General features: G+C 39.0%; 1 protein-coding gene across 2 annotated transcripts in view; it reads left to right on the forward strand.

Moving 5' to 3' along the window:
- The window catches only part of LOC101744990 (DENN domain-containing protein 5A), a 33,587-nt gene that overhangs the window by 12,389 nt on the left and 5,847 nt on the right, over positions 1–15,351 (forward strand). Inside the window, exons 10-23 of one of the 2 annotated variants that reach the window (XM_038014839.2) lie at positions 3–152; positions 747–928; positions 1,189–1,400; positions 1,972–2,166; positions 5,108–5,264; positions 6,743–7,010; positions 7,664–7,699; positions 8,201–8,396; positions 9,528–9,778; positions 9,937–10,079; positions 10,903–11,021; positions 11,565–11,740; positions 13,003–13,185; positions 14,249–14,462. In XM_038014839.2, coding sequence (XP_037870767.1) covers positions 3–152; positions 747–928; positions 1,189–1,400; positions 1,972–2,166; positions 5,108–5,264; positions 6,743–7,010; positions 7,664–7,699; positions 8,201–8,396; positions 9,528–9,778; positions 9,937–10,079; positions 10,903–11,021; positions 11,565–11,740; positions 13,003–13,185; positions 14,249–14,462 — 2,482 coding nt within the window. The remainder of the gene's footprint in view (positions 1–2; positions 153–746; positions 929–1,188; positions 1,401–1,971; positions 2,167–5,107; positions 5,265–6,742; positions 7,011–7,663; positions 7,700–8,200; positions 8,397–9,527; positions 9,779–9,936; positions 10,080–10,902; positions 11,022–11,564; positions 11,741–13,002; positions 13,186–14,248; positions 14,463–15,351) is intronic. The other variant, XM_062671845.1, reaches the window with a different exon arrangement.

Below are 15,351 nucleotides of genomic sequence, written 5' to 3' on the forward strand. Positions count from 1 at the left end.
AGGCGGCTTACGCAGGAAGCACTCGTTTCACGACGTGCTAGAGTGGGAAGAAAGTAGGCCGTTGAACGCCTCCCCTCCCGCCTCGCCCACCCGCCGCGCTCCCCTGCGGCCCGACGCCTTGCAGCGTATCGCCGATATCGTCAAGCGTACAGGTTAGAATAAGAACTCGCATCATAGACGTAACTTCAATTTAGTTTTAGTAGTACTTAGTAGTAGGTAGTTCTATTTTTCCAACTTGAAAGGCAAAGGTGCCATACCATACAGCCTTTCCTTACTATACACTATACAGCCTAATCTTTTCTAATTTTTTTTAATGAAAAATGATAATATGAAATGGAATTTGGAACATTAATCAATTGGCATGAAATTAAATGAAATGAAATTGAAGAGACTTTTTCAGTGGACTTTTTGCAGAATCCCGGGAAGTTACGTCCAGTCCAGCGGCTTTGTTTCATTTTCACACGTTTGTGCACTTTCACAGATACTAAACAGTTAATAAACCACCGTTATTACACATTTAAACTTGAAGAAAACCTAAATAGATAAAATAAAACAATTCACACAACTTCGCTCTTCGCGTTCCTGCTAAAAAGTCCAATTTAGTTTTATTAATAATAATCCATCTACAACTGTCACTTCAGTACTGCCTGTGGTTGATCCGGACAAAAGTTTTGTGGCACGAAACAAACTCAAAAGCTTATTTACCAAAAAAAATTCAGTTCTAAATTTTAAAATTATTTTTTAAGGTGTCAACATTGACGACGTGGATGCCGAAACAGTGATGCCAACTACTAAAAAGAAAATTCTCAACGATGAAGAGCAATATAATGAAGATATGCGTTTTAACAGTGCTGTTAGAGAAACGTTTCTCAATAGATTTGTTCATATATTTTTGATGTATGAAAATTTCGTTATCATGCCCGATCAGGTGAGTTTGAATTATTACTGCGAAATAATGTAATAACAACAAAAAACCATGATTTAGAAACAGAATTTAGAGAGCCTTACCCTTTAAAGTGGAACACACGCGACTGCTTCGCTGCAAAATTAGGCAAGATCATAGACTTAAGCGTGCTCGCAATACGCCCAGTAATTTCGACATGTAGTATGATATAGAAAACGGAAACTCGTCCGCTATTAACGGATTATAATTACAAGATCGTTAAAACATACAATTTCATGTTTTAGGACCGCGAGTCATGGCTGAGCTCACGCGAATCGATGGTCAACTTTGACAAGGCGTCCTTCCTCTCCGACCAGCCTCAGCGTCACCGACCATTCCTGTCACGCTTCCTCGAAACCCAAATGTTCGCCACGCTCATCGACAACAAGATCATGGCTAATTGGGGGGAATATGACGTTAATTTGCAAGTCTTCGAATATCGGACTAGGATCGTCAGGTATGTATATTCATGTTCGAATGTCCACACTCCGCATGCACACAAGTTACGATAGAATAAAATCACGTAGCCAAATACAGGTTTGTATCAGTGTGATGTCAAATATGTTGGAGGTAAATTAATTCAATAACAGCTATTGCGGCAGTAACCCGTGTCGAGACTAACCCGCACGTTTAAGAGCTAACCGACCCGATATGTAGTCGTTCACAAAACAAAAACGCACCAACATGTTTGCAATGGAATTCATTAAATTAAATACGTATAGGGAGATTCAACGATTTCTTAAAGAGACTCTGTCGTGGCTTAAAACAAAAAGATTTTGGATGCGTGGGTATTATCAATTAGGACATTTTAGGAAAGCGAACGTTACAAGGGCATGGAAGACCAGGGGAGGGTAAAATAAGTAATAAAAAATATATCAGATCTGATTATTTGGTCAACAAAAGGCCTCTTACTTTTCGAATTATGAATATCATTAGTGTTGAGTTTGGTCTAGTGCAGTCGGGCATCGGGTACAGTGAGCTTGGTCTCGGCGCGGACGGAGGTTGAGGTTTGGCGTTGTTTGGTGCAGGGGCAGGCTGGGCGAGGGCGGGCTGGCGACGCGTGGGTACTGCGTGTGGGCGGGGGGGACGGGGGCCGCGGCGGCGGGGGGCGGGGCGGAGCTGGAGGTGGACGCGCCGGCCGAGCGCCTGCCGCACCGCGCCGCCTACTACCGCGCCTTCCCCGCCCGGCTCGACGCGCACGCACTCGCCGCGCCTGACCTCAGGTGCCTCTCCGCAGACTAACTGCTTCATTAAGGTGTTAGCACACCTGCGCTACGAGGCTCGCGTTCCGCCACTCGAATCGCCGCACGGTATTAGGTCTTTAGCCCACTTCTGCAGTAAAACCATAACCCTGTAGTTCCACGCAGTCTATCACGACCTGTATGTAATACAATTTACATTAAATCTCATATTTCTATCATAAATATTTTGACAATGAATATATTTCTCCGCGCTCTTTCGGTGATGTACTCATACGTAATTCATCATTATTAATAATACGTTCATTAGTAATAGAGCTACACGTCTTTTTTCAAGTGATCTGTATGTATTAATGGACAGTTTTTATACCGAAAATTGAATCAATCCGTTACACGGGTAGTAATGACACTTATAAAGAAATGTTGGACACACATAATATTCATCATTATTCTTTATCTAAATAAATCATTCATGGATACCAAATATGTTTAAATTTAACTTTTTATTTATTTTATCCCTACTCTAAGGTATACTGCAACTAGGTATTTTCAGACATCATCTCACACCGAAATTTTGTCTACCGTTTAAAAGTATTCAGGTGTGCTTGCGTCACTGCTGAGTCTTATTATAGAGAAGAATAGTGTTTCTGGATTTTTCTGTATTAATGTGGATAGTATGTCCACATGCAGAAGTGGTATGTGGTAGTGTTAAAGACCTTTTACCGTGTCGACTCAGGCTACTTTCATATCTAACTCTGAAGAGAATTCCCTCCCAGTGACCGATTGCGATATTTCTTTGTAGCGTCCATTTTTCTGGTGACGTAATTTTCTACAATTTGTCCTGTATTGTGCAGTTATAATAATTCGACATTTAAGTTAATGCTGAACCCTAATTTTATGTTCGCTTAGTTGTACGACGCTCTTGATTTACTTCTGCGTCTTTAAACCCTTACATTCACTTATTCTTTACGTCCCTTCATAAAGCTTAACAATTGAATTCAACGTTGAAATTTCAGCGGCTCTTTCATTATTCTATGAATTTATTAGTGTATATCTCATTAATATATTCTACCGTTATGTAAAGGTATGAATACAAAATTTAAGCGTGCTCACTATGAATGAAACGAACTTATTTATAGCACTTTTATATTTTACTGTACTTGTCTCAATAAACACCCTCGAAAATGAACTGCGAGAGGTGCTTTCAAAGGCTTATTAGGCATAAATGAAGGCGAAAATATAAGTTTAGTTGCTAACATGAATAATATCCAATGTATCATACTTTCTATCGTATTTTAATTATCTCAAGGTATATAAGACTTATTAAAATTTAAAATCAACTAATCTATATTTTCACTTTCGAAAAGTCGATGTTTGATGTCAGTTGGATAGAAGCTTGCATGTGCGATGTGATTTAATTAATAAAAGTTTTCATACAAAAGTTATAAATTGCAAACGTGATCCCGCATGTTTCCTTCAAATATTGTATAGATTGATAGAACAGTACAACTGTATATTTAGTTAGAGGTTAAACAAATTTCTTCCATTAACTTAGGTTAATTCGGTAAATGATACTTTTTAAGAATCTCATACTCTAGTAAGTAAAAAATTAAAAATTAGCACAATTTTACTATCAATGTCTGATCTAATAAAACACAGTATTAAAATAATTGGTGTTCAACACATGACATTCATACGGATTACATGCTTAATTTATGGAATGTGACTAAATGTAAGATCTCCTACGAATTTACAATTTATGAAAAGATTTGAGGCTTTAAGCTGACAATGCATGCTCATTATAAATGATTTTTTTTAAAAGTAATTATTATGGTTTGTTATTATTATAGTGAGTGCATGCTGTTGTGCCTATTTTATTATTCATGAAGAAAATCAAAATACACCGATTTGAAATGACGATAAAATTGTATGAGATTACAAAACTTTTGTTCGGAATTCATGTATTCCATTGTGATGCCATTAAAAAAAACTTCAATGCTTTTATAAAATTCCTTTTATATAAAAAAGGAACATATTTTGTTACGTTTGTGTTAAATTTACATTTAATCGAAAATCGATTGTCATTGAGAACTTTTTACAGTCTATTTATTTGTTGTTATTTATTACATCAGTATTTACTCATTGACTCACTTGAAAAAATCTAGGGATGTTCTTATTAAATATTTAAATATTTGTCTTTCTAATAAAGAGACATTTCGTTAGAATAGGTAGACTGAACAGCTTTGCAAATAACACATCCCTAAATTTCAATAATAAAAACAATAGAACATTCGGCATAATTATTAAACGTTCGAAAAACTTGCTTCATAAATGTTATACTCGTAGTTAGTTGAATAAATATAGTTTTGTTTGCCACGTAACGAATGTACTAAAAGTGCATGTTTATTGAAATTGCATGTATTACTATGAAACTATCCTGTGCATAGTGCAGCTGTTTTTAATTTAGTATCTGCTTGAATTAAATTTAACACGGCAAGTTATACTCGTCGTTCCAAAAGTAGGTAACAAAGTACCTTTAATATAAGTTAATCTGTTGTAATTTAAATAATTATATTATTTACATATGTTAGATTTTTTTTATTTACTTAAATTGAAATAAAAAATAATATTTTAAATGTGTTTTTTGAATGTCCACCTATTATAAGTTTTTCCGTGGAAATATAAGCAAGTTTCGTGCAATCGGAAATGATAAGAAGTCATCGTACGAACTGATAATTCACTAAAAATAAGTAGCAAGAAAGGTATTTATTACGTATTTTAATTTTATCAAACTAGCTTTTAGCCTTCCATTTCTATATTTTTACTGTCTATAATTTTCCGATTGCTCAAATCTTGTGCTTTAAGATTTATTGCACTACAATTGCTTTGAACGCTTGCTTTATGTGCTTTCATTGTAAAATTTGTGGAATAAAAACAAACGCCAAATGAAATATTGATCTTCCAGAACGAACAGTCTAAAGCGAATAAAAAATGCGAAATGGCAAGTGAAAGACTGTCCGCCAGAGTTGTTGCTCGGAGACTTCAGCAGACGGTTGTCTACTGAAGTCACGCCTGCAGCCATTGCACAGAATAACAGGACATTTGTGGAGAAACTCCTTAAGGTATGAACTATAGGAAGGGTGTTACATATACGCAAACTTCAGTTGAATTGGGCAGGCAATTTATTAGGTACTGAGCTTACAGCGCTGATAACACCATCTCAACCGCGAAACAGTAACGCGTTCCGGTTTAAGTTAAAAAACGTACAGCCTTTATACATTCAAATATAATTAAGACTGACTTCGTGTCTGAAAGCGGGTGACGGCATTCACGTTGTGATGTTCATACACAGATAACTTTTTTTTCCTATCTATTCTAGTAACCTCAAGGGGTTATTCTAAATTCACCGAGCTAGTAGGTAAGCTAACAGGGCTCAAATTGGGAATGTTGCTAACATTGGCCCTAGCAAGAGCAGTGCTTCACAGAATCTATCACCGGATCGCAAGCGCGACCCACTGAGAAGATCCGGCGAGCAACTCAGTGGGTTGTATCTATGGGTTAATTTACTCGTCGAGCCCTTCGTCGCAAGCAACGGGTTCGGCGTGGACGGTGATCGGTACTTACCCTCAAGCACCCACCTAAAAGTACCGTTAATGGTTCTGGAGGATCTGTAATGACGTGTTTAGGGCGACGTCGACTGTTTACCATTCGATCCTCAGGATCGGGTATGTAATTACCGGCGGCCACGACAAGAGGGTTTTCATGTCGTGCCGCCTTCTCAAAGTGGCGCCACAAATAACACGTGGAGTACACCCCACCTGTTCTTACCCCCCATCTACCCCCCCCCCCCCCCCCACTACCAAACCCGTTTAAGCGATAAAAATGTCTAAAAAGAGTCAGCTTACCGATTTTATTATAAAAACTTAATAGTACTGAACTCAGATTGAGTGCTGAAGCAACAGGTAGTGGGTTATTTTCCGCATTCTGTCTCTGCATTGCTGAAGTCCATGGGCGACGATAACTACTCACCATCAGGTGAGCCGTATAATCATATGCCTAAAAGAGCAATAGTTCGGGCAGTAATGGTTAAAAAAATCTTATGGTATCCCTTCTATTAATTGGATACTGGGTCCCGTGGATTGCGTAACGACATTCGCTCAGAATCCGATTCAAACATTTACATGAAATTGGAAGGCAGGGTTGCTTTGCGTCACTTTAGCTAGAAGTCGGTGTCTATACGTGCAGGCTCTCTCTCACAAGCCTTGAATTTTATCAAAATACTATGCCTTTTGGCGGAGTGAAAGTTCGAGGTGGAATATAACAATTTGTATTAAATTATCCTAATTCTCATAAACACTATCTACTCACATTGAGCATACAATTAATATTTTACGCTTTGGAGGGCAGTCGAGTTCATGGTTCGCCTGACATTAAATGGTTACCAGAACAGTTAGTTACACGTCTTACTTACGTAATAAGTTTTACAGTAATTAATTTTCCTGAATAAAATTAAGGCCCTTCTAAAAAATGTAATACATCAATAGTATTTATTTATTAGTTGCCCCAAAAACTGGCTATCTTACGATCTGAATTTTGACAGGAATGTAAGAGCAAAACAAAACGAATGCTATTGGAGAAGATGGGTACAGAAGAGTCTAACTTAGGCTTCGGGAGCGAAGTGTCAATTACTGGTGTCGAGGAAAGCACTATGATTGCGTCCCTGTGTGATTTATTAGAACGACTGTGGTCACATGGCCTACAACACAAAATGGGAAAGTCAGCGCTCTGGATGCATCTCATTAACTACCAAGAGCTGGAACAATGCAGCAATTCAACTAAACCTATCGATCCCAATTATCTAACACCAGGTAAGCCAATTTTTCAAATAATTTTATCCTTAACTAGCTGACCCGGCATAATTCGTAGTGCCTCAATCGATAAATAAAATACCTAAACTTTTGTATAAAATAAATTTAAAACAAACAAAAGGAATCTGTCCGACGGGGGACACATCAAAGGGAAAACAAAATAGTTATTTTTATTTAATTCCGAGCACTTTTATATTTATCTAAACCAAAATTATCCAAATCGGTTCAGCTGATCTCGAGTTTTAGCGAGACTAACGAACAGCAATTCATTTTTATATATATAGATAAAAATCAGAGAGAGAGAGATAACAATCACAGCATACAGAAATTTATCACCACACTTATGTACATCATTTTATTACTGGTGATAGGGCTTCTTGTTAGTCCGCACGAGTAGGTACCACCACCCTGCCTGTTTCTGCCGTGAAGCAGTAAAGCATGTGAGCTTACGATATAAAATTATTTCAAGACATACTTTAGGTAATTATGTTATTTTTATTCGTGACTGAGCGTATTATAGCTATTATTGTATTTTATTAACAATGGTTTTATTTCAATTATTTGATTATTTAAAATAAAAAAGAATCATAGTTTGGTTTAGTACTTGTCTTATATCGTACTTACCAAGGATTTGTGTCTTTTGGAACATGCAGCATTAGCTTGGTGTGTACTACGGAAACGTCTTGACTGTAAGTATTATATTTTTCGATAGCAAAATGGATAGATACTATGAGAGCAATGATGTATTTAATTTTGTATTGACGATAAAAGTTTTGAAGTGTGCAGTAAACTTGATATGTGAATATTTTATTCAGATGTTATATATTATTATACAAACATAAATCTACAATCTACTATCTTTTACGGATGTTCCGTTATAACTACTGAACCATGCATCCGATTGACTTGAAACTTGGTATCCATGTAGAAAATACATGTACTTAATGGATAGGCTAATATTTATGTGAGTGTGTCCCTAATAATAATGACAATAAATAATACCTAAAGTTAATTTTAAATGCCCGAAGCGAAGCGGGCGAGTACGGCTAATCATTTTTAAAACCAAAATTACGAAGAACAAAATCACCGACATACTTTGTATTATTTTTGCTGCTATCTTTTTGATCTATCTTAAGGGTACTTTTTTATGATATGACAATGATAAGGGAGTCCGTTTTTTTTTTGTTCAGACTTATCATCGGTTGGAGCGGAAGTTGAAGCTCAACAAGCAGCCAGTGTGAGTCCGCGATCACGGGACAGCTCCCGCGGCGGATCCCGCGATAGCTCTCGGGACCGTCTGAGTAATTCAGGAACCCTAGAACGCAAATCGACTCAGCCCGTTAATCCTTTGCGGCCCTTGCCCGAGAGCTTGACCTTTGATATGAGGTCAGCAACGAAAAACAGACATTAATATTTACTTTTGCCATCTTAAGGCCATTACCGTTTTAATTCGTCGCGGCCTAAAGGTTAAGGCGTTCGGTGCATTCATAGCGATACGGCTGTGCCGGTGTTCGAATCCCACAGGCAGACACCAATTTTTCTAATGAAATACGTACTTAATAAATGTTCACGAATGACTTCCACGGTGAAGGAATAATAACATCGTTTAATAAAAAGGAAAAACGCAAAAATGTAACTTGTATAATTGCGTGAAGCAGTAATGCGTTTCGGTTTGAAGAGTGTGGCGGTACTGTAAAACTAAAGCCTTCATCAAACAGAACGCTTAATTAGCGCGCGTCAGAGCGCTAAATTACATTCCCGATCCTGCGGACAGAATGGAAAACAGTCGACGTCGCCCAAAACACGTCATCTCGGATCCTCCCGATCCACTAACGGTGCTTCTAGGTACTTCAAGCACCGGTCACCGTTCTCGTCGAACCCGTCGCTTGCGACGAAGGGCTCGACGAGTAAATTAACTCCCAGACACAGCCCATTGAGTTTCTCGCCGGATCTTCTCAGTGGGTCGCGTTTCCGATCCGGTGGTAGATTCTGCGAAGCACGGCTCTAGCTAGGGTTCGTGTAGCATCGTCGTCAGGTTTGAGCCCCGTGAGCTCACCTACAAACGTTAGGGTTACGCTGAAATAGCCTCTCAAGGCTCTCAGCTTAGATAGGAAAAAAAAAAAAAGCGCTAAACTGACGCCGCGCTATGACGCCGAGATGTGTTGTACTAATATAGTAACATACCGTCAAAAGAACATGTCTCAATGTGGGTGGGCCACGTTGTTGATGTATATGGGTCCCCATAATAATTGAATATCAATTTTGCTGCGAGCTCGTCCATTTATTTAAGCATTAAAAAAGCTGATTAATAAAGTTTAGTTTGCTAAATATAAGTGTGGTTAGTGTGAGTTTTGTAACGTTCTCGATAGCGTAAAAGTTAACCCAGTTTGTTATGCAGTTGGCCCTAGCGGCAAACGTAGGCAAACGATCCCATTTCATACAAATATGAGCTAACTTTTACGCTATCGAGAACGTTAAAAAACTCGCACTAAGCAAGCACACTGAATACTATTTCAGGAATGTTCAAGCTATGACTGATATAAAAACCGAAATAGGCTACGCTCGTGCTTGGGTTCGTTTGTCGCTTGAGAAGAAGCTCCTCTCGAAACATCTCCGTGAATTATTAGCCGATACCACACTATTGCGCTCTCAATACAAAAGAACCGCTTTTCTGCGCTGCGAAGAGGAAAGGGAACAATTTTTATATCACTTACTGACTTTGAATGCCGTTGACTACTATTGCTTCACGAACACGTATCCTACAACAAGTGAGATTTTTTTTATTTGTTTATAATAATTTAAAGGTAATATAAATAATATGTTGTTAATATATGTTCGACTTAAACATTTGAATCCCTATTTAATTTCCATAATGATAATTATATTGTATCGTATTAATATTATATGTTTATATATCTTATTTCAGAACTTCCATATCGCGTATTAATAATGCCTTCTCGCAAAGCTAGTCAAACGACGGCCAACTGTTGGATCTCAATCTCTGGTATGAACGGAGAGTCGACTCCGAAAATTCCCATACCTCGTAACACAAACGAATTCGTTTTCCATGTAAGCATAAAATATGATTCATATTAATGTATTTTGTTTTAGTTCGTTTTTCATGTTAAACCTCACTGGCCAGTCACTACACTTATCCGTGTTGCCCGCTGAATTTCTCGCCGGATCTTCTCAGTGGGTCGCGTTTCCGATCCGGTGGTAGATTCTGCGAAGCTCGGCTCTTGCTAGGGCCAGTGTTAGCATCGTCCACAGCTTAGGGCCCCGTGAGCTCACCTACTCGTTTGGTGACGCTTGCATAGCCCTCTAAAGCTACCAGCATAGGTTGGGGAAAAAAAAAGAAAAAAAACCGCATATTTTTTTGTAAAGTATGTAATTATGTATTATGTAATTATAATGTAATTAAATAATTATGTTGTAGCGGCAATAGATATACCGTACTTGAATTGTAATTTTTTTTTGAGACTTGAGGACGGTTTCCTGTGAAATTAAAAAATGATTATTTTTTGAGATACCATTTGGCGTGTGTATTTTGAATTCTGAATTAGCATTCGTACAGTTTTATAGTATAGTGGGGTCAGGGAACAATATCCTTATCCAATTGCAACCGTATACGTTGCTAGCGTTACACACAGCTCGATTCTAATTGGTGACGAAAATTTACACAATAATAGCAATATAATAATACCAATAGTAAAACACAGAAACAATAGTTTCAAGGATCGACATCCTCAGCATTGCTAATGCGTCAAAAATGTACTTACCTAAAACAGCCTCAATTTGGTAGCGTCAATCAATCGTATCCCATATAAAATAACAGAACAGAATAGATCATAACAGATGTAAGAATACAATGGTCCTTTCTTGTTTTTTTTAGCACAAGAATCTTGGGACATTATCAACCTTGAGAATCGGTCACGATAATTCTGGTTTGTCGCCGCGGTGGTTACTCGACCAAGTTTATGTCAGAAATGAAGTGACAGGACATACTTACACGTGAGTAAATAAAAATTGGGTGTCTTATTGCATTACAATTAAATTTACTATATATAAAACTAAATTATCGGGTTAATCACGTAATCAAAACGCTTTAAATTCAGTCTTTACTCTGTTGACGTCATATTTCACTTGGACTGCTTTAGTGCGACCAAAGTTTTTTTTACAATTGGGACCTTATTTATCAAGATTTATTTATTTATTTATTATTGCTTAGATGTGTGGACGAGCTCACAGCCCACCTGGTGTTAAATGCTTACTGGAGCCCATAAACATCTACAACGTAAATGCGCCACCCACCTTGAGATATAAGCTCTAAGGTCTCAGTATAGTTACAGCGGCTGCCCCACCCTTCAAACCGAAACGCATTACTACTTCACGGCAGATATAGGCAGGGCGGTGGCACCTACCCGCGCGGACTCACAAAAGGTCCTACCACCAGTGTGATGTAATTTACGTTCTGTTGTCTATGGGGTCCCGATAACTAATGAAATCTAGATGGACCTCGCTAGTTACTGAACAGCAATACATGTAACGTGCCAGGTATCCTTGTAACCGCTGGCTGGGGAGTGGAGTGGACGACGGCTCCACCGAGCGGCTGCTGGTGGCGGCGCGCGTGCGCAGCGAGCACACGCCGCGCTCCCCCGCGCCCCCCGCCGCCCTGCACCCGCACACTCCCACCACGCACCTCTCGACCTCGACCATCCAGCACATGATCGGTAGGTGCTCAGAACACTAACAAAGAGGTCGCACCGTCCCCACGTAGCTGGAATAGCCTCTTAGAGTGTGGACACATGTCTACGGTGCGGCGCCACTACCGTTGAGACGGCGCGGCGTCGTGCCGCGGCACGGTGCCGTGTACAGCGCACCGCGCTGACACACGGCGCACTGCTCCTGCTCTACAAAATATTCGTAAAATTTGTCAATATCACATATTTTCAACGCTTCATATTTCCTCTTACAACAACCTCCATCATGGTTCATTATAGAAAGGTATGGATTCACCTAATATTTTCTTTGATACTGTTTTTTCTTCATTCGTCGTATTAACAACAGGAGCAGAATAATACGTTTTTCGCGATCCACGTTAATACAGAAACTGTATTAGAAACAATGGTTACTGTCATGTGCCGGTGCGGTGCACCGTACAGGGCACGGTGCCGTGTACGGTGCACCGCCATCTCAACGGTAGCCGGCGCCGCGCCGTAGACATGTGTCCACGCCCTTAGGCTACCAGCGAATAGGGAGAGAAAAAATAAATAAATAATTTTTTTTACTTTCAACATACTGTCAAAATAACAATAGACAATCTTTGCGTTTTTTTAATTGCTTTAAATGAACAAACGTACTCACAGTGTACTTGGGCTTTTAAACAAGTCAAAGTTTTCAACGACTTAATTGTACTGCATAATGGCTACCCTCCTATTCAAGACTAAACGCATGGCTTTCTGGCAGAAATATACAGGATTTACCCGTACGTGCCCGTACTTTCGTACGTCATACTTTCATCACGTAACGTACTTTCTAATACCATGTAATCGTAGGAATAAATTTTATAAAGCCGTGCTCGTCGTCCAAGTAAGTTATTACAACCGTCGCCGCGTCAGACTATTTCGAATCCCTCTTAATGATTCGTTTCTATTAGTTAAGGGATCATTAAATATTATATTCATTATAATACTAGCGACCCGCTCTCGCTTGATTGATTATTTATGACATCACATTAGAAACCTCAAAAATAACAGTATTTCTCCACTATTTAATGGATGTTATTATACATATAAACCTTCCTCTTCAATCATTCTAACTATTAAAAAAAAACCGCATCAAAATCCGTTACGTACCTAGTTTTAAAGATTTAAGCATACATAGGGATATAAGGACAGAGAAAGCGACTTTGTTTTATACTAGGTAGTGATGTAATTATATAATATATTTTTTGCTAGATATGTGTAATAAAGAATTGTTCATAAATTTCCAGGTGATTGCGTGAACGCCATTGTGAAATGGCACTATCAGTCAAAAAGAGATAAGGACGCGAACTCGCTAAGTGTCTTACTGTGCGGAGAAAATGGCTTGGTCAAGTGCTTGGAGCAAGCTTTCCTCTGTGGCTTCAAATCGGCGCGCTTCTTCGGCAAGAATTTTTTCATATGGGATTATTTCGGTCAGTGATAATCTTTGGCTTCGGCGATGATCTGCGTACCTCTGTATCGCATTATCCCAATCACAAAGACACGAAACACCAATTAAACCCGCAGAGTTTTTTTACTGGTGTAAGTCGACTGTTCACGGCTGCTTAGTTTTCTGCAGTTTTACCGGCACCTATTCCTATAATCTGAACACTGTTGCCCACCTTGAGACATTATCGAAATGAGTCGTGTTTTCTTGGCCGATAAGAAACACATTCAAATTACGGATTTTTTTTCCAAAATGCATACCGTATTGATGATAGGTTCGTGACCTTCTTTAAGAATTCGTATATATTAACTACAGTAGATTGGGGGAAATCTGGACCCTTTCCAATTTCAACACAAATTTTTGAGCGGTTTTTCTTAATACCAATAAAATTGAGATTAATATGGTTCCGGAGGTTTAAATTTTCATATACGATTATTATACATAGTTCATTGCAAAATATACACAAAAACTTAAAAAAAGCTAGCTTGACCCGAATCATCTTGGTTTCGGGGTGAATCGGGACACGTAAGGGGACAGTTTTTCGATAGGGCTACCTACCACTGTTTAATTGTTAGGTAGGTAACTAGTTTTAAGCAATTTTAACTTTTCAATATATTTAATCAGTTACAAAACTTTGATGACTAAATTAAACGATTTAATATTCTAAAACACTAAATAAAAGTAATTTTTAATTGAACAAAGTTGAATCTCTAACAACCCAACAAAAGTATTGTGACAACCCAGATGTATATTCTACGGTATGATAAAATAAAAATCTATACTAATATGTAAATCTACAGTGCATGTGGTTTATGTATTTTATGGCATGTATAAAATACATGTACTTAATGGATAGGCTAATATTTATATGAGTGTTGGACTCCCTACCCCAGTTGCGGGGGCGGGAAATAACTATGTTAAAAGTGTTCTTTTATTTTAAAAAATAAAACAACGTCAAATATCGTTGAAATTTTTGTTAAAGACCCGAGCGGAGCCGGGGCGGGACGCTAGTCATTTATATAATGCATTCAATCACAATATCCGAACAGCTAGAGTCAAAGACGAGTTCAAAATGAGCCTGTGCGACGAGCCCAGTACGATGAACAACAAGAACTGCGGCGGCGTATCCTACAACTGCAGACAGGACCAAGAGCACAGAGCCATCTGGCGATGCTACTGCCATCTCATGGACGAGGTCAACAGTGTGGGCCGCTCGCTGGGGAAGGACGGGAAGTTTCAACTCTTCATATGTCTAAGTTTACGGTGAGTAACTATGGACACAGTGAGACTGGCGGTAGGACCTCTTGTGAGTCCGCGCGGGTAGGTACCACCGCACTGCCTATTTCTGCCGTGAAGCAGTAATGTGTTTCGGTTGGGAAGGGTAGGGCAGCCGTTGTAACTATACTAAGATCTTAGAACTTATATCTCAAAAGGTGGATGGCGCATTTACGTTGTAAATGTCTATGGGCTCCAATAACCACTTAACACCAGGTGGGCTGTGAGCTCGTCCACCCATCTAAGCAATAAAAAAAGTAGTCGAGCAGTGCTAAGTCACGTGGGATGACGAAGTCTTCTTATTTCTCATCCAATAATGCTTACCGTGCTACATGGTAAGTGGCGTCCTGTTGGTACCACGTTTGTGAGATCCATACCATGTATCCTAGGCAAGGGCGGATCCAGCTTTGGCGCCAGGAGTGGGTCGCATAGTCGTGGGCAAGTTAAGAACTTATAATTTAATTTTGATAACAATAGATAATAAATAAATCATGATGTTCTTCAATTAGTCCAAGTTAGTTCAAGTCCTGGAACTAGCTCAGGGGGGGGGTCATGACCCCATGACCCCCCCCCCCTGGATCCGCCGTTGATCCTAGGCCACAAAAAGTTTGATATCATTGTCCGATATCGGTTGCCATCGACAGTGAGCGCGGCTCTTTGCGCATCTTCGAAGAAACAAGGGCCAATGATACCGCCAGGAAATAGTAGCGTTCCATGGTGAAATGTCATCATGTGTCCCATATTTGACCGCTATCGCTTTACCAAGATGGCCGCTATGAACTGTCAAAACTCACGCGTCCTATTGAAAAACTATATTATAGATTAAAATATATAATTACAGCTTGACCGTTACAGCCTACCTGATGGTGAGTGGTTA

Source organism: Bombyx mori, chromosome 13 (assembly GCF_030269925.1).
Source record: "Bombyx mori chromosome 13, ASM3026992v2".
Classification (NCBI taxonomy): Eukaryota; Metazoa; Arthropoda; class Insecta; order Lepidoptera; family Bombycidae; genus Bombyx; species Bombyx mori.